Source organism: Balaenoptera borealis (assembly GCF_965194805.1).
Source record: "Balaenoptera borealis genome assembly, chromosome: 6".
NCBI classification, from domain to species: Eukaryota; Metazoa; Chordata; class Mammalia; order Artiodactyla; family Balaenopteridae; genus Balaenoptera; species Balaenoptera borealis.
The window spans coordinates 134,022,345-134,044,965 of record NC_138863.1 but is presented as its reverse complement, the minus strand read 5'-3'; the positions used below and the strand labels follow the sequence as shown (position 1 = coordinate 134,044,965).

At 44.2% G+C, this 22,621-nt stretch overlaps 1 protein-coding gene and 1 long non-coding RNA gene across 2 annotated transcripts in view; one reads left to right on the top strand and one right to left on the bottom strand.

Moving 5' to 3' along the window:
• Positions 1–2,164: 2,164 nt before the first annotated feature.
• LOC309630571 lies at positions 2,165–8,827 on the bottom strand. The gene is made up of 5 exons (XR_014245757.1): positions 8,728–8,827; positions 7,867–7,986; positions 3,904–4,030; positions 2,716–2,795; positions 2,165–2,606 (listed from the first exon to the last, which is right to left on the bottom strand). It is a non-coding gene; the product is annotated as an uncharacterized lncRNA (long non-coding RNA).
• EPB41L5 (erythrocyte membrane protein band 4.1 like 5) overlaps positions 7,984–22,621 on the top strand; it is a 71,018-nt gene continuing 56,380 nt past the window's right edge. Inside the window, 2 exon segments of the mRNA XM_082395878.1 lie at positions 7,984–8,516; positions 14,221–14,407. Coding sequence (XP_082252004.1) covers positions 14,228–14,407 — 180 coding nt within the window. The 5' untranslated portion in view covers positions 7,984–8,516; positions 14,221–14,227.

Sequence of the window (22,621 nt, the reverse complement as noted above, 5' to 3'; positions counted from 1 at the left end):
ACGCTGCAGTGAGCACCCTCGTGCAAATATTTTCACTAATCACTGCAAGTCTACACACAGGGTCAGTTTCTAGCAGGAGGATTGCTAAGCATTGGGCACCTGCATTTTTAAATGTGAATAGTTGCTCTCAGAGAAGATTATATCACTTTATGCTTCCACCAAACATATAAGAATGTCTGTTTCCCCACATTCTGATTAGGACTGATATCAAACTTCATTTATTTGCTCATCTCATGAAAGAAATGTTTTGACATACATTGTATTTATAAAGAGGTTGGATAGATTTTCATATCTTTATTGATCTCTTATATTTCTTGTTCTCTAAATTCCATATCGATATCCTTTGCTCACTTTTACATCAGGTTGTTTAATGTTTTATTTATATGAGATGTTGGAAATTAGTCATTTGACAGTCAAACGTGTTGCAAAACCTGTTTCATATGGTGTTCTTTGTCTTTTGACTATTCTTATTTGGGACTGGGGGGTATGATGATATTTTTAATACTTTTATAAAACAAATGTATCAATCTGCACCTTTAAGACTTCTGAATTTGGAGCATACTTGCAAAAGCTTTACTCTAATTCCTATTAACATTCTATCTGTGACTGAAGCTTTCTTAACCACCATCCAAATAACATACTCAGTATACTGGCACTCTGCTTTCTGCCCTTGCCCCCCCGCTTGCCACCACTGACCGCTCTTAATTATGCCAGGGTTCTGCTAGTTCCACCAAGTACCTTGTAAGCTTCCTAAAACCAGCTGTGTTTATTTGCTAACCTACATATGCAAATTTACTTATCTTCATTATATCATTTAATTAATTATATGTTACATAAGCCAATGAAATGTGCATGTGAAAAGAAAAAGGGTAGCGTTTTTCCAAAAGCTTTATACGGGTGTCATTAATACTTTCTCGAAGTTTGAAAATTGGTATGAACAAGACAATTATGAGAGACTTAACAGAAAAAAATCGATATACTTGGGGTCTGTTTTTTGCAACAGACTAAGGGATTATAATTGAGCTCAAACAAACGTATTCTTAGAGCCGGGCACGCACATAGCCCCGTGCACACGAGTGGCCTTCGAGAGTCCCAGAAATGTGTCAGAGCTTTCCAGAGCCCTTCTGCACATCTGACTCCCCAGCTTTTCATTTTGAGCTCTGAGTTAGGTCAAAGAAAGTAACAGTTCTCTGGGATGGGCTTTGAAGTTCTGGCTGTTCTGCTCCCTCAGGTGGCCCTTTGGCTGCTGTTTTCAAGGCTGCAGAGGAACTGGGGAGAGCGAGCTGAGACCCAGGCCCATTAAAATGCCGCAAAACTCATTGCTCTTACCAGCATTTAGCTATTTTCCTTGAATAAACACCTCTGGATTGTTGCAAGCCTTTGCTTGCTATCCAGAGTTTGAAAAAAAGTTAATTCTGACCAGGTTTTTTGGTTGCTTTTCTGGATTTTCCAAGGTCCCTACTCTGCCGTTTTTCATGGACTGCACTTAACCCCTTGCCTTCAGACTCCTGGTCTTCCAACACATTCACCCGACTGTGTTCTGATTGACTTCTGGCTGTTGCTAGGAACCAGATCCACCCTCTGAGGACAAAGATTTGCTACCACTGCGAAGATCCAGAAGCCTGTGAAGTAGTTTCCACCTAAACTCACAGCTTCACCTCCCACTGCTTTCTCAGGCATTATCGGCACCAGGAATGAGGTACAAAGCCCCTGAACTGCAATTGCCCACCACTGCGTTTGACCCTCACAACTGTGTCTCCATTTTACAGATGAGGAGTTAAAACTCAGTTTATTCTTTGGAAGTTAAGTAGCTAGTGTGTCTAGGAGGTGTCTGACTCTACAGCCAAAGTTAATATTCTTTGAGAGAAATTATTTTTAAAAGAACAGTACCAGTTTATATGTTTGAAAAATCATTGCCATAACTTTGACCTCATATTTCTAAATCAATTTTTGGAAAATAGGCATTTAAAATGTGATGATTCTCTCTTTAAAGGAAATTTGAGGTTTGGTTTATTTTTAACAAAACTGAATTCAAATTTTTTTGTGTATTTGGTTTATGTAAAATTAAATGAAATCCTCTTATGTATTGAAATAGGTGTAGAATCACAGGTTTTAAGATCTGGAAGAGATCTCAGGAAGCATCTGTTCTAATTACCCCATTTGATTTTAATTTTTTTAAGGTTTATTTATTATTTATTTTTGGCCGCGTTGGGTCTTAGTTGCAGCACGAGGGATCTTTGTTAAGGCACGCGGGACTTTCGTTGCGGCACAGGCTTCTCTCTAGTTGTGGTGTGGCAGTTTTTCTCTCTCTAGTTGTGGCACGCAGGCTCTCTAGTTGAGGCGCACGAGCTCAGTAGTTGTGGCGCACAGGCTTAGTTGCCCCGTGGCGTGTGGGATCCTAGTTCCCTGACCAGGGAATCAAGCCCACGTCCCCTGCATTGGAAGGTGGATTCTTTACCACTGGACCACCAGGCAAGTCCCAAATTACCTCATTTTATAGACGAGAAAACTAATGCCAGGAAAGATGGATGCTTGTCAAGTGAATTCATGGCAGGTAGTCACCACTGGTCTTTCTACTGTGTGGTCTCCTGATAGCTTGGTGGGTCCTGGAATCACACAACAGTCACAGGTGTGGGGCAGTCATGTAAGGGCCACGAACGACTCTCAGGCCCCACCCCAGACTTAACCTTGCAACAAGATCCCCAGGTGACTCACGTGCGCACTTAACGTCTGGGCGCCGAGCCGTGGCTCCTCCCCTCTTTTTCCCTTAAGTCTCTCAGTCCCTCGTGGTTTCACTGTTGGGCAAACCAGATGGGAGAATGTTTTCACTTCCGCCTCTCTGTTACTCAATGGCAGGAACTTGCCTGGAGCCATCCAGGGTTTCCTGAAATTCTTTTTTCCCTGGCAGAATAAAGAACGCATGTCTGCCACCAGATCAGCAGGGCTCTGTTCCAGATAATTCCGAACAAAATGATACATGAAATATGGATTCATGGAACATGAATGCTTAGGTCTATTGTCCTGAATCTCCAGAAGTAGGGAAAAGCCTGACTTTGTGCTCTGGAGAAGGGAGTGACTTGTCTCCAGTTTCTCCAGTTTATCTTGCATCTCCCTTCTCTGCACACCTCTACCCCAGCCCTCCCCCATTCTTTTAAGGTGTCCTTCAATTAGTCTAGTGGTTAATACTTCAGTGTGAATTAGTTTAAGCTCTTACACATGCCAGGAATACTTGCAAGGAGAGAAAGGGTGAACTTTCAGACATGAGATTCTGGCTCAGGAAAGATGTAGCTGGGTAAAGGGAGCCACCCGAGCACGTGCAACCGGGCCCAGGCCACCGCCCTGTTCCAGGAGACCCCATCGCCCACTGGCAGCGCGGGTATCTTTGTTCCTTGGTCTATAACTTTTACATTATATGTAGTGTTGTGTGCTTCCGAAAACATTTTCAGTTAACTTATTTTATGTAAGTTTCCTAACTACCCTCTTAGGAAGGTGGTATCATCCTCATTTTACAGACTTAAAGTTATTTTGGATCTTTCAGCTTCTGAACTGAAGTCTAGACTCTGCAGTATGCTAATCAAACTCTGTCTTAGTGGTGCTTCCTGATTTTTTTTTTTTTTAATTGTGTGCATTTTTGACTAGTCAGTGCTCTCCTGATCCAGTGTCTGGAAAACAAGCTATTCCTGATTCCCGCTCTCTCAAGGGTCTTTTCTTTTTTTTTTTTAAATTTTTTTCTTTTTTCTTTTTGTGTGTGTGGCTTAAAATAACAACAAATATTTATTATTGCTCACAGCTTCTGTGGGACAGGAGATAGGTGGTTCTGACTCAGCCACAGTTGCACATTGGTGGGGACTTTGTCATATGAAGGATTAAAGGGCTTGGAGGATCCGGTGCAACATGACTCACCTACACAACTGGCAAGTGGGTGCTGGCTGTTGGTGGGAGGCCTCGGGTCCTCTCCATCCAGCTGGCTACACAGGGCTCCTCGAGTGTCTTCGTGACACGGTGGCTGCTGTCCCCCAGAGTGAGCAATCTAAGAGGGCAAGGCAGAAGCGGCACTGTCACTTATGATGGAAGTCACACACCATCACTTCTGCAATGTTCTACTAATCACCAAGGGTCTTCTCAGTGGAGGCTTGTGGAAGGCAGGGCCCCTTCAGCCTCCAGGAGGACTGACTCTCATACTGGAATTCTCTCTGCTTCACTCAGCTCAGAATGCCTCAGCATGAATGGCCCCACCCGTGTGGACCAGTTCAGACAAGCTGACTGAGAAAGTAAGGAGCTTGGATATCAAGGGGAGAGGGTTTTGCAGACTTGGGACCAATGTCCTCAATTATTTAAAGGGCTGTGGTGTGGGGACTTCCCCGGTGGCGCAGTGGTTAAGATTCCGCCTGCCAGTGTAGGGGACACGGGTTTGAGACCTGGTCAGGGAAGATCCCACGTGCCGCGGAGCAACTAAGCCCATGCGCCATAACTACTGAGCCTGTGCTCTAGAGCCCACACACGACAACTACTGAGCCTGTGCTCTAGAGCCTGTGAGCCACAACTACTGAGCCCGCGCACCCAGAGCCCATGCTCCGCAACGGAGAGTAGCCCCCGCCTGCCACAACTAGAGAAAGCCCACGCACAGCAACCAAGACCAAAAAAAATCTTTTAATTAATTAATTAATTAATTTAAAAAAAATAAAGGGCTGTGGTGTGAAAGAGGGGCCATGTTTTTTCTTGTGGGCAAAGGTGGATTTACCGTGAAGATAATCAGGTTTAAGCTTTAGGGCTCCTGACTTGTATGGGCCCCTTCCAAGACCCTGTATCTCACTCACTTTCAATCTTTAAATTTGTCTTATTTCACTTAAGCCTCCCCTCCCCCCACCAATTGTATTATATGATTTTCAGAACTAACAAAACCTGGATCTACCCCTTTCTGTGACTCCAGAGAGAGCAAACCAGGACCTAAAATAGGAGTGGAAATCTAGGGTGAGGACAATAGAGGAAAATCTTTCCATGGCCAGGACTGTTCCACCAAAAGTGGGTTATTCTAGTAGGCACTTTCGATACCTTACCCACAGCCATTCTTCCTAACAACACCCCCTCCTTCCTGCTAATAGAACTTGGATTTGCTCAAGAAGTTAATGGTGAGCCCTTAATCTCAGAGGGAGCAGGCCCTTCCCCAAACCCCAAGTGTGAATTATAATTGGTCTAAACCAGTTATGGTATTCTCTTTCCCTATGGCCAGTGTGGGCAGGTAATCCCATTCTCACCAATGAGACAGGGTGTGGTGGGACTTCCTTCCCTGAATTAAAGACAAGGCTTCGCTGGGGATTCCCTGGGGGTCCAGTGGTTACGACTCGGTGCTTTCACTGCCGTGGCCTGGGTTTGATCCCTGGTCAGGGAACTAAGATCCTGCAAGCCTCGCAGCACAGCCAAAAAAAAAAAAAAAGCTTCGGGAAGAGAAGATCTTTTCCCCTTTCTCTTTCATTTCTGAAACTCAGATAGGGGAGCTGATGATACTGCAGCCCTCTTGTGGCCAGTAGGCTAGAAGCATAAAAACCAGAGTCAACATACTGAGGATGACAGAACAGAAAGAGTAACAGTTTAGGATCCCATTGGACTGTTGAGTTGAACCAATCTCTAGATTACTTATATAAGAAAAATAGTCTACTTATTTTTTTAAGCTACAGTTAATTGTATTCTCTATTACTTGCAGCCAAGTGCATTATAACTTAATTCAGCTGTGTCCAAGGAGAGAGCCTTCTGTCTCTGGTGGATGGCAGTTAGAGGGCTAATTCACCACAAAACAAGAATGTTGCAGAGGGTGTCTATGCCTGGGGGAGAGGATGAATTGTTAGGAGGAATAATCTTTCATGATTAGAGCACAAACAACCTCCTATGGCTGAGGCCCTTAGCTTGCATCCTCCAAGACTTCAAATTTCCTTCAGCCTATAACCATATTTCTCAACCTATTTCTCTCACCCCACCCTACCCTTGACCGAGGTAGAAAAAAGGATGGAGCAGAGGACCGTTCCTCTAAACTGGTGTGCTAGGCAACAATTTAGGACAATGAAGCTGGTTTATAAGCATTGAGAGAAAGTGCTTCCATTGCTGGTCAGTAGACAGGAAAAGTACAATACAGCTCTCAGCCCTGATAGACTGGGCGGGTGGCACTCAAGACCAGACAGTTCTCAAACAGGGCAACCTAACCCCGGGGAGACATGAAGGGTTTCCACGGGGTACATGGCCCAGAGAGTTGGTTTTTTTTTTGTTTTTTTTTTTTAACTCTTTACTATGGAAAAAATTCAAACCTGTACATACAATGGACAGAATAGTTTAATGTACTCATCACCCAGCGTCACCCTGTGGCCCTTTCTAGTTCCATCTATACCTGAGCCACACTTCCCACCCCCGTGTCAGCATCATTGTAATCACTGCTTTTTTTTAACTGAAGTCTAGTTGATTTACAATGTTGTGTTAATTTCTGCTGTACAGCAAAGTGACTCAGTTATACATATATATGTTCTTTTTCATATTCTTTTCCATCATGGTTTATCACAGGATGTTGAGCATAGTTCCCTGTGCTATACAGTAGGACCTTGTTGTTTATCCATGCTGTATATAACAGTTTGCCTCTACTAATCCCAAAGTCCCAGCCCTTCCCTCCCTGACCCCCCCTCCCCCTAGGCAACCACAAGTCTGTGAGTCTGTTTCTGCTTCGTAGATAAGTTCGTTTGTGTCATATTTTAGATTCCACATATAAGTGATATCATATGGTATTTGTCTCTTTCTGACTTACTTCACTTAGTATGATAATCTCTAGTGGCATCCCTGTTGCTGCAAGTGGCATTATTTCATTCTTTTTTATGGCTGTGTCATTGCTTTTTTATTGAGCTAAAGTTCAAAGATGACCACCAGCATTTCCTCTCACCCCTGTACCTCCGTGCTGCTCCTCCCATGAAGAAGTGATGAAAATGTCTGTAATGAGATTGTAGTGACGGCTGCACAACTTGGTAAATACACAAAAATCGTTGAAGTGTACACTTTAAATGGGGGAATCACATCTCAATAAAGCTATTTTTAAAAAGTAGAGAAAGAAAACTTCTCTACTTTAATACTATTAAAAGAAAAAAAAAATAGAGGTGGAATCTTGTTTCCGTCCCTTTTGAAACGGGTCTGGCCTTCTGACTCGCTTTAATCAGTAACCCGCAACATAAATGACAGCGTGTGACTTCTGGGCGTTGCCCTTATAGGCCTTGGAGCTTCAGTCCTCACTCTTTGAGGGGCTCCAGCCACTTCAACCACCCTGCTGCAGACGCCCAAGAGAACTCAGCTGCTCCTAAGAGCCACCCCAGCTGAGATGCCACACGGACGAGTGAAGACCTTTGGGCAACCCCAGCTCCTGTGACACCGCAGCCCCTAGCTGTGTCTCCCCAGACGACGGATAGGGCTTGGGGTGGTGCGGGTTCAAAGGGGCAGCGCCAAACCCTAGGAAGGGCCCTTATGCTTTCAGCCAGCAGGTCCTCCACTGAACCCCTCGGAGCTTTGCCCAGGGCCCCGGAGCCCCTTCAGCTCGGCCCTGTCCTCTCTGACTTGTCGTCTCGGTCCCCCACGGCCCTTCCCTCTGCCCCCGCCCCCGGGCACCTCACTCTCCTGAGCAGGCCGGGCCGAGCAGGGGCGCGCCTTCACCTCCTTCAGGCCTTCACTCCAAGGAGACCTTCCTCCTTCCCTACGGGTCTGTGTAAGACCACCAGTCCTCACTCTGTCCCTGTCCCCCTTCTAGCTTTCTCTTTGTCATTTAGCAGGGCCTAACCCTAGTGCCCAACTCTAACCACGAATACTGATAGTCGGTGCTGAATCTTACTAACTGATGTCACTTACTTTCTGTCTCTCCTGCCAGCTCGGAAGGCGCATGAGGTCTCTTCGTGTGTCCTGTTTATCCGTCGTATCTCCGCTGCCCAGAACACACCCTGGCCCATCACGGGCACTGACCTGAATTCTCTGTACGGAGAAAGGATGCAACGTTCTCCGTTAAATAGAAATCTCCTATTTCCCGTCCGCTGCCTTACCGTTCTTCATGCATCTGTTCACCGTCTCTGTCCCCACTAGAATACAGCCGGGCAGTAAATATTTGCCGCGTGAATTAACTTGTTGAAGGACTGACAGCATGACCTAGCGTCACTTCCGTCCGCAGGTTAAGCGGCGGGCGCGCACCCCCCGGGGACCGGGCTGCTGCAGAGCCGCTTTAAACCAGCCGCCAGAGCTCCGGCCAGGTCTGCATAGCCGCTTTAACCCGAGCATCTCCCCGCCCCGCAACTTCCGGGGCGGTGTCGTTGCCCATTTAAGAGCGGCGTTCCCCGCCCCCGGGGCGGAGCTTAGGGGCTTTAAGGGGCGGGCTGGCGGCCGGGGTCCGCGGGGATTAGTGTGGTGGGCGCGCCTCTGGCCGCCATTTCTCGGCGTCTCCCCTGAGCCGCCCCCTGGCGCCTCGCGTGGGTCTCTCCCCTCTCGTGGCCGCGGGTGGTCGCCGCCAGGTAAGCGCGCCGCCCGCCCGGCTCCTCACGCCCTCCTCGCCGGCGCCGGGGCTGCGGCCTCGCCCGGGACCCTCGGGCCGCCCGGCGCGAGGGGTGGGCGGGCGGCGGCCGAGGGGCCGGGCGCGGACGGAGGGAGGCCGGGCCGGGCCGGGCCGGGCCGGGCCGGGCCGTGTGTCCACCTGCGGGCGGACGTGGCCGCTCGGGGACGCACCGCGGGCCGGTCGCGAGCGCGCTGGGCTGAGGCGCTCCGGGGGCGGACCGGCAGGTGTCCCGGGGTGGGGGTGGGGAAGGGGGGCTCCGGGGACCCCCCCCCCACACCGCGGCCGGGCCGGACGCCGGGCTCCGGGGGGGTCGGCTTCGGTGGTACCTGCCCTTACGGTTCTGCCGTCAGAGCAACCACACCCGAGTCTTTTAGACCGTTTGGCAGCGTTTTAAGTGGATATTACGTGTTTTTTCCAGAATTGGGGGAAGGCTTCCCGTCGCTCCGTTGCTGTCCTACTGACACAGTGGATGGTTTCACAGGCGCTGGTTGGCAGGGTTTTCTCCTCGTTCTTTAGAAAACGACCTGTTTGCCCCGTCTGCTAAAGGCCTCCCTTGCAGACGCTCTCCGTGCTGGGATCACTGGGCGGGAGGGTGTCAGTCCCCTGGTGGTGGTGAGTAAGCCTGACCCTGGTCGACTGGGGTTTGTGCTGAGCCGGAAAGCCGTGCGGGAGCCGGCGCGTAGGGAGGCGTCCCGGGAGCGCTCCTCGCCGGCTGCCAGCGGGCGGTCTTTCCTTGGGGGGTGCGGTTGCCTACGGAGGACTGTGGCCACCGCTCACGTAGCAGAGTGTGCACGAATCACGGCAGACTTGAGATTTAGGTGTGTATTTAAAAAAACCAAAACTTCAGTGAACTTAGGTGGTAAAAGGACGACTTGAGTTTGCATGTTTCCGGTTGTAGGGGAAGCCCGCCTTAGTTCACAGCTGAGAAGTTAGACGTGGTAGATTCAAAACTCCTGTGTAAGAAATAGGCAAAACCCTACCACCCCGAACTCCCGTTGTATTCTTTCGGACAAGCTGTTCACGCAGCGCCTGATGCGCGTACTGCCGTGCTGGCTGGGCCGCCGTGGGGAGCGAGTCGGACTGGGTCCCTGTCCTTGTGTGTGGCTTAGTGGGGGAAACACCCAGTAAAATGGACAGACGGCGTGGCATTTAATTGCAGTCCCTCGAGTGTTACAAAGAGCGGTCTAGGGCTGCTGCAAGGAGACCCAACTCAGGCGGCACGGGATGCTTTTCTGAGGAAGAGGCGTTTCCAAGCAGCCGTCTGAAGGTGGCCGTGCGAAGTAGGAGAGGGTCGGGGAGCTGGCGTGGAGAGGGCACCCAGAAAGCCGGCACAGCTGGCGGAAAGGCGGCACCGCGGGCTCTCGGGCTGAGTGGAAGCCTGACCCGAGCGGGGCGAGCGCGGGGGTGGGCGCCCGAGGGTCCCGGCGGCGGGGAGCGAGGCCGGTAACGCTGGGTCCTTCACAGGGGTCGGCGGGGTGGCCGCTCAGAATCCGCTGCCGCGGCTCGAAGGAGGGGGCTGGGGAGGGTGGACGCGGGAGAACGGGTCGGCAGTACATTTATTAAACTTCGGACGTGTTCGTATGTTGGTATTAGGCAAGAACTGAGAACCTCCACAGGACCCTCTGCAGAGATAACCTTGCTTAAGTGTGCATGTCCTTCTCGTGCTTTTGTGTGTGTACAAGGTGTAAGAATATGTATATGGGTGCGCCCCACCCCAGTGTGGAGTGAACTATGCTCCTTTTTCTGATTTCATTTTTCACTTGTAGATTTTGTCAGTGTCTCTGTCAACTGTACTTTAAAAACAACTGTGTCGTGTGCCATTGTATGAACCATCATTTAACTACTTGCATGTTGATAGAGGTATTTAAAACTGTCTTAATCATGCCCTGAAAATTCTTGTTTCCGTAACTTGGAGCACATACGGGACATTTCTTTAGGCTGTCCTACTAGACGTAGGACTGCTGGGTGAAAGGGTGTGCACATTAACATTTCTCATAGTGTGCTGACTTCTTCCTGCAGGGGAACATGGTGTGAGAGTGATTGTTTTTCACATACCCTCTTCAGCACTGGGTATCTAGGGTCATTTAAATGACAGACAGTATCTTATTTTTTTAATTTGGATTTGCTTGGTTACTGGTGAGGTTGAATGAACATCTTTGTAATGAATATTTTTATTGCATGTCAACTTTGAGACCTTGTTTCTTCATATCTTGTCTGTTCTTTCTCTTCTGGGTTGTTTATCTTAACAATTTGTGATAGTTCTTTATTAAACTGCCTATTAATCCTTCAAGAAATTTTTTGTGGAATTTCACCCTAATATATTATTTGGTTTTTTCTAGTACTCATTTCTTTTACTTCTTTAGTCCATCTGAAATTTGTTTTCATGTAAGTGCTTTCATATTCTTTTATAAAAGAACCTGTTGGGCTTCCCTGGTGGCACAGTGGTTAAGTATCCGCCTGCCAATGCAAGGGACACGGGTTCGAGCCCTGGCCTGGGAAGATCCCACATGCCGCGGAGCAATTAGGCCCGTGAGCCACAACTACTGAGCCTGCGCATCTGGAGCTCGTGCTCCGCAACGGGAGAGGCCGCGATAGTGAGAGGCCCACGCACCGCAATGAAGAGTGGCCCCCGCTTGCCGCAACTAGAGAAAGCCCTCGCACAGAAACGAAGACCCAACACAGCCATAAATAAATAAATAAATAAATAGCGTTCCCTTTAAAAAAATAAAATAAAAGAACCTGTTATTTGTGGCATGGAGTTTCATAGTTCAAAGTACATAGTTATTTAAATTATAAATAAGAAAGAAGTTGTGTTTTTCCTTAGCAGGTTAACTCTGCTTGTATGGTGAGTCTATTTTTTTTAAATTAATTAATTAATTTTTGGCTGCGTTGGGTTTTTGTTGCTGCGCGCGGGCTTTCTCTAGTTGTGGCGAGCGGGGCTACTCCTTGCGGTGCGCGGGCTTCTCATTGCGGTGGCTTCTCTTGTTGCGGAGCACGGACTCTAGGCTCACGGGCTTCAGTAGTTGTGGCTTGTGGGCTCTAGAGCGCAGGCTCAGTAGTTGTGGCGCACGGGCTTAGTTGCTCTGCGGCATGTGGGATCTTTCTGAACCAGGGCTCGAACCCGTGTCCCTTGCGTTGACAGGCGGATTCTTAACCACTGCGCCACCAGGGAAGTCCAGTGAGTCTGTTTTTAAGGTGTAGGGTGAGGTGAAAGAAAACTTGTTTTATAATTCATGTACTTCCTAGGAACCATAAAGTTGTATTTCACTTTGAACTTTTTTTCCCTTAGAAAAAACTTTTTTTCCCTTAGAAAAAACTTTTTTATTATGGAAAAATTCAACGTATACAGAAGTAGTCAGGAGAATATAATTAGCCTCCATGCACCCGTCAGCCTCAACAGTTGTTGGCCAGTTATCTGGCCAATTTGTGTCCTCTCTCTTCCCGCTTAACTGCCTTCCTGGTATTATTTTGAGGCGAATACTAGACATCACATCATTCTTCTATAAATTTTTCAGTATGTACTTTTAAAAGATAAAGACTTTCTTTTTAAAACGTATCTTTAAAACCACTGTTTTATCCAAAAGAAAGTTGGCAGTACTTCCTTGATTATCATAAACAATCCACTTAGTGTTCAGATGTTTGTGTGTATAGTTGTGTCCTTAGGAAGTTCCAGTGACAGCTGTCATGGTTTTGCCAGTTTATCTGATTACATAGGAGTATGCGTACTTGTAAAATGAGGCTGTAATTCTCAATTGATAGCTACTGAATTTTTAAAAAATATGTCATTTATTTTAACACTTCAGCTTTTATTTTTATCATGTTTATAAATGCATCTATCTAGTTTACAGCATCAGCTGGTTATGCTAGACTTCTTATAAATTACATGTATAATAACAAATGCGTGACTTGAGAAAATATTTTAGTTTGAAATAATTTTAGACTTATGCTGAAGTTACAGTAGTACAGAGTTCCCATATACTTTTCACCTAGCTTCCCTCAATGATAACATCTGACAACCTAAAAGAATTTTTAGTTGAATTAGGATCTAAAAGTAGGCCCACACATGGTGATTTTTTGATATGTGTTTTAAGTCTCTTTGAATCGGCAATTTCCTTTGCAACTTTTTTTTTTTTACCCCTTTGCAATTTATTTCTTGAATATGCTGAATTAAGTTTTAAGAAACAGATTCATCATGTGTGTTTTATGTTTGTATCTTCATTCAGCATCTTTTTAGCTGTGGTCTTTGATAATTTCTTATCTGTATAATGTGAGTTTTGCATGAATAGTCCTATGATGTAGTAGAAAGACCAAGGTTTGGAGTCAGAAAATCAGAGTTTGAGCCCCTGTCTTCAGTATTTACTAAATAATGGACTTGGTCAGTGGTTTAATTTCTGTGACCCTTAGTTTGCTTATCAAAATAAGACAATATTATTTGGGGAGTTTTTCTGAGTACTCAGTAAGATTATTTACTGAACGTTTGTTGTACCTGATGATGAAATGTGCTGGGTGGCTACCTGTTCAAAGTAGGAATTGTGTCCTCAAGGAGCTTACAGTAGGGACCTCCCTGGTGGTCCGGTGGATAAGGCTCCACGCTCCCAACGCAGTGGGCTTGGGTCTGATCCCTGGTGGGGGAACTGGATCCCCGCGTGCATGCTGCAACTAAGACCCGGCACAGCTAAGTAAATAAATAAATAATAAAAATAAATAAATGAATAAGTAAGTAAATTTTTAAAAAGTTTTCAAAAAGGAGCTTACAATAAAGGAGATGGACATGTAAATGAATAATTAAAATCTGATTAGTGAGGCAGAAAAACATTTTCAAGGTTCAGTGAAAGTGTGATGATGGGAGTGACTGACTCTTTAGATGTCAGAATTTCCTCAGGGGAGGGTTAGGGGGAGTTAAGTTAACAGGGGTTAGGAGGGGTTCTCTGACATAGGGCGTTAGAAGTCTGCGGTGACAAGTGCGACCTTTGACAGGCCGCTGAAATGAGACTGGCCAGCAAGGTGCAAAGGGAGCAATGCCCGAAAAGAACCCTGGGGAGAAGGAGACTGGGGCCACACGTTACATATGAGGGTTTGTAAACTGAAAAGCTATCTGAAATTTCATAGTAATTTATAAATTACTATTAAATTCATAGAAATTTCATAGTAAAAATACAAAAATAATCATCTCTTTCGAATGTAATTCAAATGTAAGTTTTTATCAAATATTCTGTTACAGATTTTAAATTGCTACTTAATAGTAGCTAATCTGGCCAGAGAAGAAATGGAACTTCTTAGGATGGTTGTTATTATCAAGGGGCACCTTAGTGTATGGCATCGTCTCCTAATGTTTGTAGGGGTATTTGGCTGTTGTACATATAAATTACTGGCCCAAAAGACCTGTTGAACTTCATAAATGTTTGCCCTTCTCTTACCAGATAGCTCCTTACAAAAAAGTCCAGAAAGTTTAGAAGTGCTGTGAGCTGTAGCCATATTTTAGGTTAAGGTCTTTAAAAACTCAACTGAAGTAGCCAGTATTAATAATACTTTTTTCAAATTTACTTGGCCAGATGCTCTTTTAATAACGTATCTCCTAGTGCCCACAGAACTTTACTAAATTACACCATTTGTCTGACAGCCAATTGCGGGAGACCTCTGACAGCTTTTCCTGTCTTTCGCAGTGACAAAATGCTGAGCTTCTTCCGCAGAACGCTCGGCCGCCGGTCGATGCGCAGACAGGCCGAGAGGGACCGGCTCCGCGAGGCCCAGCGTGCAGCCACGCACATCCCTGCGGCCGGGGACGCGAGGGCCGTCATCACCTGCCGAGTGTCCCTCCTGGACGGGACCGATGTCAGCGTGGACTTGCCGGTACGGTTTGCTGACTTGCACGTTCGTGCTGAGGTCACGTGCTTCTCTGGAGCTGCGGGGAGGGGCGGAGGATCAGGTCACGTGGGCAGACGGGACCCGCGCCCGCCGCACGGGTGCGTGGATCAGGTGGCCTTCGATAGCGGGAGCGCTGGGACTTCTCTGGAGTTAGTGGCACTTCACTGGAACTTCGGCTGTTAGGGCGGTTGCTGGTGTGAGTCTTCTGCGTGCGTGTTTGTGTGTTCTCCACGGTGGCAGCACGCCCCGTGCTTCCCGGGCCTTGCTCCCAGTCCTTGTTGCGCAGTTATTAAAGCGGTGAGAATCTCTGGGGACGATGACGACACTTACATGGATACCGTAAGACGTTTAATTCTCCGTATTTTTTGTAGTTTTCAAAACACTCCTCACTTTCCTCAAAACAAATACTTCCTGCCCACTTCGGTGTGCTTGTAGACGTTTTAATGGAACGAAGTGAGGAAAAGGACTTCGTTCGTACCCCTCAGCTCTGGCTGCCCATCTCTCTGTTCCCAAAGTAGTTTGCAGGGTAGGTTTTCCATACACTGTGATCTTTATTTCAAGGTTGGATGTTGTAATTATATTCACATTTTGGGGAGATTTCTTTTGCAGTTATGAATAATCATAACTCACAGTGTGAAACAATCCAGTATATCTGAAAGGAGTTAACTTATTCCTTGCAGGTCTCTTTTTTTGAGGGGGAGGGGAGGTAGCTCTATGGGGGGTGTGGAGCTTCTTTCTGAGCTGTTTGCTAATACCAAATCTCTTTCTCATGTCTTTGCCCTGTATTAAAAGGTTTACGTGACTAAGCTGTAAAATGTGCAATTTGAGGTGTCACTGAATGTTCCACAGTGTCTTCCCGCCCTACAGACTCCTTTAGTGCACATTCATTCACGCAAAATGCAATTAAAGAACACTTAGTGCGAAGCGGTAGCCTGGGTGCTGCAGTGGTGCTTGGTCGGACGAGCCGTGGACGGCCTTAGACTCGCAGAGTGAGAGATGAAGGGACTGGGTAGTTTGTTTAAACGAATATTCTGATTAACTGAGTAATTTAGAATGTACTACTAGGTATGTACATTTTACGTTTTCAAAATAATGGAATATGATAAAATTAAGACAGGATATCTTGAAGTGTTTTGAAGTCATGTTTTTGAGTATTTATTATATTTGTACATTAGACTGGGCATTTTCAGGGTTTTTGATTCTGAAAGACTTTAATGCATTTAAATTTTCTTCCTGTAAGGGCTTCTTGAGGGTTTGTCTGATGTTCCAACATGTGCTCCTTTGTGAGGGTAGTTTTCATATTTATTTGATAAGTATCTCAAGAGTTCTGTGTACTAGTCCACTGAAATATGCTTAGGTATGTGGTGAAAATGTTGAGATTGCTGTGTAGGAGAGTGAAAGGAAGTTTCTCATTACCTAATGTTGGAAGTATGAAGTCTCGAGGGTGTTGATGGAGAAGCTGACACCAGGAAGGTAGAATAAATGGCTAGTGACTGGTTTAGAATGCTTTCCCTTGCTTGGTGCGCTCAGTGAGGGCGTGTGTGATACTCCATCAGGCCAGAAATGTTAGCCCGCCTTGCGCGCACACAGCTGCAGCGAAAAAGCCAGGAGTTTTACGTCTGTCTCTGTGCAGCCAGAGCGGTCGCCTTTTCAGCTCTGCAGGGGAAATCCTCGAGCTAATAAGCTAACTCTGGATGCTTACGTGGATATAAAATGGGCATTGCCCTCCCAGCTAAACTGCCTTACTAAAGAAAATGGCCAGAAGAATAGTAATTTCTGGGAAGAAAAGATTTTCTCTCTTTCTTTAATTTTTTAATACAAACTTATTTATTTATTTTTGGCTGCGTTGGGTCTTTGTTGCTGCACATGGGCTTTCTCTAGTTGCAGCAAGCGAGGGCTACTCTTTGTTGCGGTGCACGGGCTTCTCATTGTGGTGGCTTCTCTTGTTGCGGAGCACAGGCTCTAGGCACATGGGCTCAGTAGTTGTGGCTCACGGGCTCTAGAGCGCAGGCTCAGTAGTTGTGGCGCACGGCCTTAGTTGCTCCGGGGCATGTGGGATCTTCCCGGACCAGGGCTCGAACCCGTGTCCCCTGCATTGGCAGGCAGATTCTTAACCACTGCGCCACCAGGGATGTCCAGGTTTTCCCTTTTTTTGATTTAGCTTCTCAGCCAGTCTAGTATGACTCTGAAAGAAGATTTAGAGTTGACCTTAGAAATTGAATGAAGCACATACTTATTTCCCATTGGGTTTCGCGTCAGTATTGATCATAGCAAGCAGCATGGAACTCAGATGATTGTCCAGGCAATATGCAAAGGATTATCTGCAGAGAAATCTAGATCTATATACTTCAAAGTAATGTATACTTAGTAGTAATAGTCATGTTCTTTCTTCGGTTCTCCTTTCCTCTCAAGATTGGGGGAGGAATTTAAATACCTTCTACTTCCTTTTTTTTAAGGAATTAACGTAGTGAGAGTGCCTTTCAGTAAATGATAAAGGCAAGGCATCAGATAGAAATTTCTGATTATCTGGTTTTTAAACTTTCTCTTTGGGAATGCCATAGTAACTCCTTTGATTTATGAGCTTAGTATTGTTTAGTAAATAGCCTGTCTTGTAAAACTCTGCGTCTCCTAAGTTTTCAATTAATGGGAAATATTTGATTAACCATTAGATAATAATTTTTATATATCCTCTTTGCTGATACAGATGCTGAAATCTTTAAATTATATAGACCATTGTATCTTAAAATAACTGAAAAAACATCCTGTGTTCACGAATTGTAAGACTTAACATTGTTGAGATGGCAATATACCCAAAACTGATTTACAGATTCAGCATAATCCCCACCAGAATATCAGCTGATTTATTTGTGGAAATTGACAAGCTGATTTTCAAATTCATATGGAATTGCAAAGGACCCAGAATAGCCAAAACAATATTTGAAAAAGAACAAAGTCGTAGGACTCACATTTCCCAGTTTTAAGACTTAACTGTAAAGCAATAGTAATCTAGATGGTGTGCTTTGCTGGCGCAAGGACCAATGGAACAGAATAGAGAACCCAGAAATAAACCCACACATCTATGGTCAGTTGATTTTTGACAGGGTGCCAGAGCCATTCGATGAGGGAAAGAATGGTCTTTTCAACAAGTGGTGCTAGAACTGAGTAGCCACATGCAAAAGAATGAAGTTGGACCCTTAACTCCTACATACACAAAAATTAACTCAAAATGGATCAAAGTCCTGAACATAAGACTATAATACTCTTAGAAGAAAATTCAGGGATAAACTTCATGACCTTGGATTTGATACCAGTTTCTTGGATATGACACCAAAAACATGAACAACAAAAGAATAAATAAATTGAACTTAATCAAAATTATAACCTTTGTGCCTCAGAGGACACCATCAAGAGAGTGAAAAGACTCTCACAGAATGAGAGGAAGTATTTGAAAATTATATATCTGATAAGTAACTAGAACATGTGAAAAATTGTTAGAACCCAATAGTAAAAAGACAAATAACCCAATTTAAAAATGGGCAAAGGATCTGAATAGACATTCCTCCAAATAGGATATGCAAATGACCAACAAGCACATGAAATGCTTGACATCATTAGTTGTCAGAGAAAAGCAAATAAAAAACATGAGATACTACTTCACACCAACTAGGAAGGCTAAAAAAAAATGCCAGGTAATATCAAGTGTTGGTGAGGATGTGGAGAAATCTGAACCCTCTTACATGTTTTAGCAGGAATGTTAAGGTGGTCCAGCTGCTGCTCTGGAAAACAGTCTGGCAGTTCCTCAAATGATTAAACATAGTTACCATGTCATCTGGCAGTTCCACTTCTAGGTATATGCCCAAGAGAATTGGAAACACGTTTACACAAAAACTTGTACACAGGTGTCCATAGCAGCATCATTCTGAATAGCCAGAAGGTGGGAGCAGCCCAGACAGGTAAGTGTCAGCAGATGAATAGGTAAATAAAATGTGTTATATCTGTATAGTGGAATACTATCAGTACTTGACCGTAAAGGAAATGGTACTGATACATGCTACATGGATGAACTTTGAAAACATTATACTAGGTGAAAGAAACCAGTCACAAAAGACCATATATTATGTGATTCCGTTCACATGAAAGTCCAGAATAGAGAAATCCAAAGGGGAAAAAAAAAGCACATTAGAGGTTGCTTAGGACAGATGGGTGGGGACAGAGAGGATGGTGTGAAGGGTGGTTGGGGCCAGTAGCTAAAGGATATGAGATTTCTTTTTGAGGCGATGAAGATTTTCAAAAAGTAGTTGTGGGGATGGTTGTATATATCTGTGAATACACCTTTGAATTATATACTTTTAATGGGTGAGTGGTGTGGTGTGTGATTTATATCTCAGAGCTGTTTAAGAATGCATGGATTTTTGTATACTTGTGTTTTATTCCACTTAAAGTTTTTTTTAGTCGTTAAGAAACATGATAAAAGTGACATACAGCTTTGATTTAAAGGTGATATGCTTGATTCATTACAGGGAAAAAAAGTAAGAGACTACAGTAATAAAGGCACAAGATGATGGGGCTGCAGAATAACTGTGGCTGTAAGTTTGCAGTGGAAGAAATGCTTTGTACATGGATATGGAGGTGGAGAATGTAGATTAGAAATGAGTAAAATATAATTCTCACTCTGGTGTAGAGGGTAATGTTGATTGTGTGGAAGATCAGGAGAGGGTAGTCGGCTGTCATGCAGAGAAGGGGTAAAGGGATGAAGTGGGAAAAAGAGCTTCAGTGGGATGTGTTTGGAAGCCATATTTCAGAAGGTTTAAAGGAATTATTAGGGACAATCTTATATTTTTGGGGTCTCTTATAGTCCCTTGTACCCAGTGGGTGCTTAATAAATATTGTTTAGTTGTCTGAGGGAGTGCATGAAGGGAAAACGGGGGATTGACACGCGAGAATTGGCAAGGAAGAAAGAAAATAGCACAGCAGCTAGAGCATGGCTGGATAGGGGAGATCTGAGTTTGTCGAAATGGTTTTACATACACAGGTAGAAATGATAGGAACGTTCTAGGAGGAATACCATCTTATGCTGAGAAAGATAGAAGACTGATGGGAAGATGCTCTCTTGATGGTCTTAATCTTCCACAAAAGAGGTTATGAAGTGAGGACTGTGTCTGAATGAGGTGGTGACCTAGAGGAATTTGTTAGGAAAGAAAAGAATATAAATAGCAAGCACTAGTCTAGATTTAACTGAAACAAGAAACTGTAGTTTGCCAGAGCTGTGTGGATCTTTGTTTCACTTCTTGTTTTCTGCTTGGTTCGTATTCAGTAGCTGCAAGATGAGAGGGTGTATGAAAATGAGTAGGAGGTCGACCCTGGGATCAGGGATTTCACATCCCTATTCTACACACTGTGGCCACACTGGACCATCTTACTCTTTGCCCAGACATGGTAGACTATTTTACAACTCTGTGCCTTTGCATAGGGTTTATACTAACTGGAATTATAGGTACAGAGTAGCACAGGAAGGAGGGTTCAGGGTCTGGCTTTTTTGGAAGGTAACATAGATGTACTCATTCTTGAAGTCAGAGTTCATTGGAGACCTAAAGGACGTTCTGAGCAGAAAGAACTGCGTTTTGCTAAGGCTCAGAGGTATGACTTACTAGGGAAATTGTAAGCAGGTGAAAATGCTGGAGTGACAGGAGATGAGGCTGTAAGAGTGAGCAAGGAACAGTAGGAAAGACTGTTCATGCGCTGGAATTCGCACTTTAATCTGTAGAGGAAGAGGAATAATTTTTTAAGGATGAGAGTGACATTCTGTTTTGCAGTTTTAGGAAGAATCACATTGGCAGCTTCTGCCACTTTGTCTTCTAACTCTTGCCTGCCTCGAGTCTGTCTCTGTCCTCAACCCCACCATAGACTGTCAAGACTTCATATCTTCCTTCATTTTGTTTTTACCTAAAGTGGCAGAGTTGTATCAACCCTTCCAGGCCCAATTTCAGATATAAATTCCTCTGAAGGCTTTACTAGTTTTAAGCAGACTTAACTCACCCTCATTTCCTTAGCATTTTGTCGATACTGCAAGGATAACACTCATATTGATTGTGTTTAAACTAGTTGTGTATGATTTTATTCTTAGTAAGGACCTTGTGATTGCTTGAGGACAAGAAGTAAACACATATTCATCTATATACCTCTAGCAGCTAATGCATAATAGGTGTCATCCAGTAATTGTTGAATAGAATTGAATGATACATTATGTCAAAAATGTTATTTCCTGTGAATTTTTAAGTGCGTAATGAAATGAAAAACCCTTAAGAGAGTATGGAATGGGAAAGAAACAAAAACACTAATTCAAAAAGACACGTGCACCCCGGTGTTCATAGCAGCACAATTTACAATAGCCAAGACATGGAAGCAACCCAAGTGTCCATCAACAGATGAATAGGTAAAGAAGATGTGGTACATATATACAGTGGAATACCACTCAGCCCTAAAGAGGATGAAATTTTGCCTTTTGCAACAACACAGATGGACTTGAAGGGTGTTATGCTAAGTGAAATAAGTCAGAGACAGACAAATACTGTATGATAATCACTTATATGTGGAATCTAAAAAATAAAACGAACTACTGAATACAACAAAAAAGAAGCAGACTCACAGATATAAAGAACAAACTAGTGGTTACCAGTGGGGAGAGGGAAAAAGAGAGGGGCAAGTTAGGGGGAGGGGATTAAGAGGTACAAGTGACTGTATAAAATGAATAAGCTACAAGGATATATTGTACAGCACAGGGAATACAGCCAATATTTTATAGTAAGTATAGAGTATAACCTTTAAAAATTGTGAATCACTATATTGTACACCTGTAATATATAATATTGTACATCAACTATACTTCAATAAAAAAATTTTTTAGAGACAATTTTTTTAAATTTATTTATTTTTGGCTGCATTGGGTCTTCGTTGCTGCGTGCAGGCTTCTCATTGCAGTGGCTTCTCTTGTAGTGGAGCACGGGTTCTAGGCACGTGGGCTTCAGTAGTTGTGGCGTGTGGGCTCGGTAGTTGTGGCTCACAGGCTCTAGAGTGCAGGCTCAGTAGTTGTGGCGCACGGGCTTAGTTGCTCCACGGCATGTGGGATCTTCCAGGATCAGGGCTTGAACCCGTGTCCCCTGCATTGGCAGGCGGATTCTTAACCACTGCACCACCAGGGATGTCCATAGAGACAATATTAAAAACAAGAAAAAAGTATTTACTTATTGTCTGAGACTTATTTTCATGAAAACAGTATATTTCTTTTTCATGCTGACTGGACTCCAGATGAAAGTTTTTAAAATATTCTTGCTATCCCTGAATTTCAAATTAAGATGTTTTGGGAGATTCTCATTTTGAGATGTCAGATTTCTGTTAGTTTGAGCATTATTAACATCAGGAACCTGCAAATACCTTGTGTTCACTATTGGTTGGCCTATAATTAGTCTCTATTAAGGAGTCAATACATACCCTTGAAAAGATTTTTATTCTGAGGAGGCAGCTACCCAGCTGGCAGAAGCCCATTCTCTCTTTTCTCAAAACACAACTCCCATGTTTCAAGAAGCTGGCAGATGATGCTTTGGCAGAATAAAGATGAGGATGAGAGCCGAATAAGGGAGCCAGGCTTCCCTTTGGTCTTTGAAGCAAATACAGAATGTTGATGGAATCTGAAATTGGTTCTAGAAATGCACCTTAGAATGAAGGTAATGGAAGCATGTAACTTTAGTACCAGATAAGTAAATATTTCTGTGACTTCCTGCTATAACTTAGAAATATTTTGTGTTCCTTTTAGGATCATTGCCATTTGCAAATTTTTTGCGTAATTGCTATTTTCTATTTAAGTTTGTTAGCACTGCTCTGGGGCTTAGTTATTGTAAGTATGATTTAAAATTAAAAGCTTTCTTTGTCATTTCCAGTAACAACTGTCTCTTCCCTTCCTTTGTCCATATTTCTCTTTTCCATCATGTTAGTGGAAAAAATATGTTCAAATGTTTGAATTCAGGTCTTAATCTTTACCTCCATTGTTGTCTTGATATTTGGTATCTGCCCCCTGACTGTGTCCTCAAGAATAAATCATGACAGCACTCTCCAAAGTTCTCTACCTCTAGAAATCCTCACTCCTAACATTTCGTTTTTTAATTTTATTTTTTTTATTTTTGGCTGCATTGGGTCTTCGTTTCT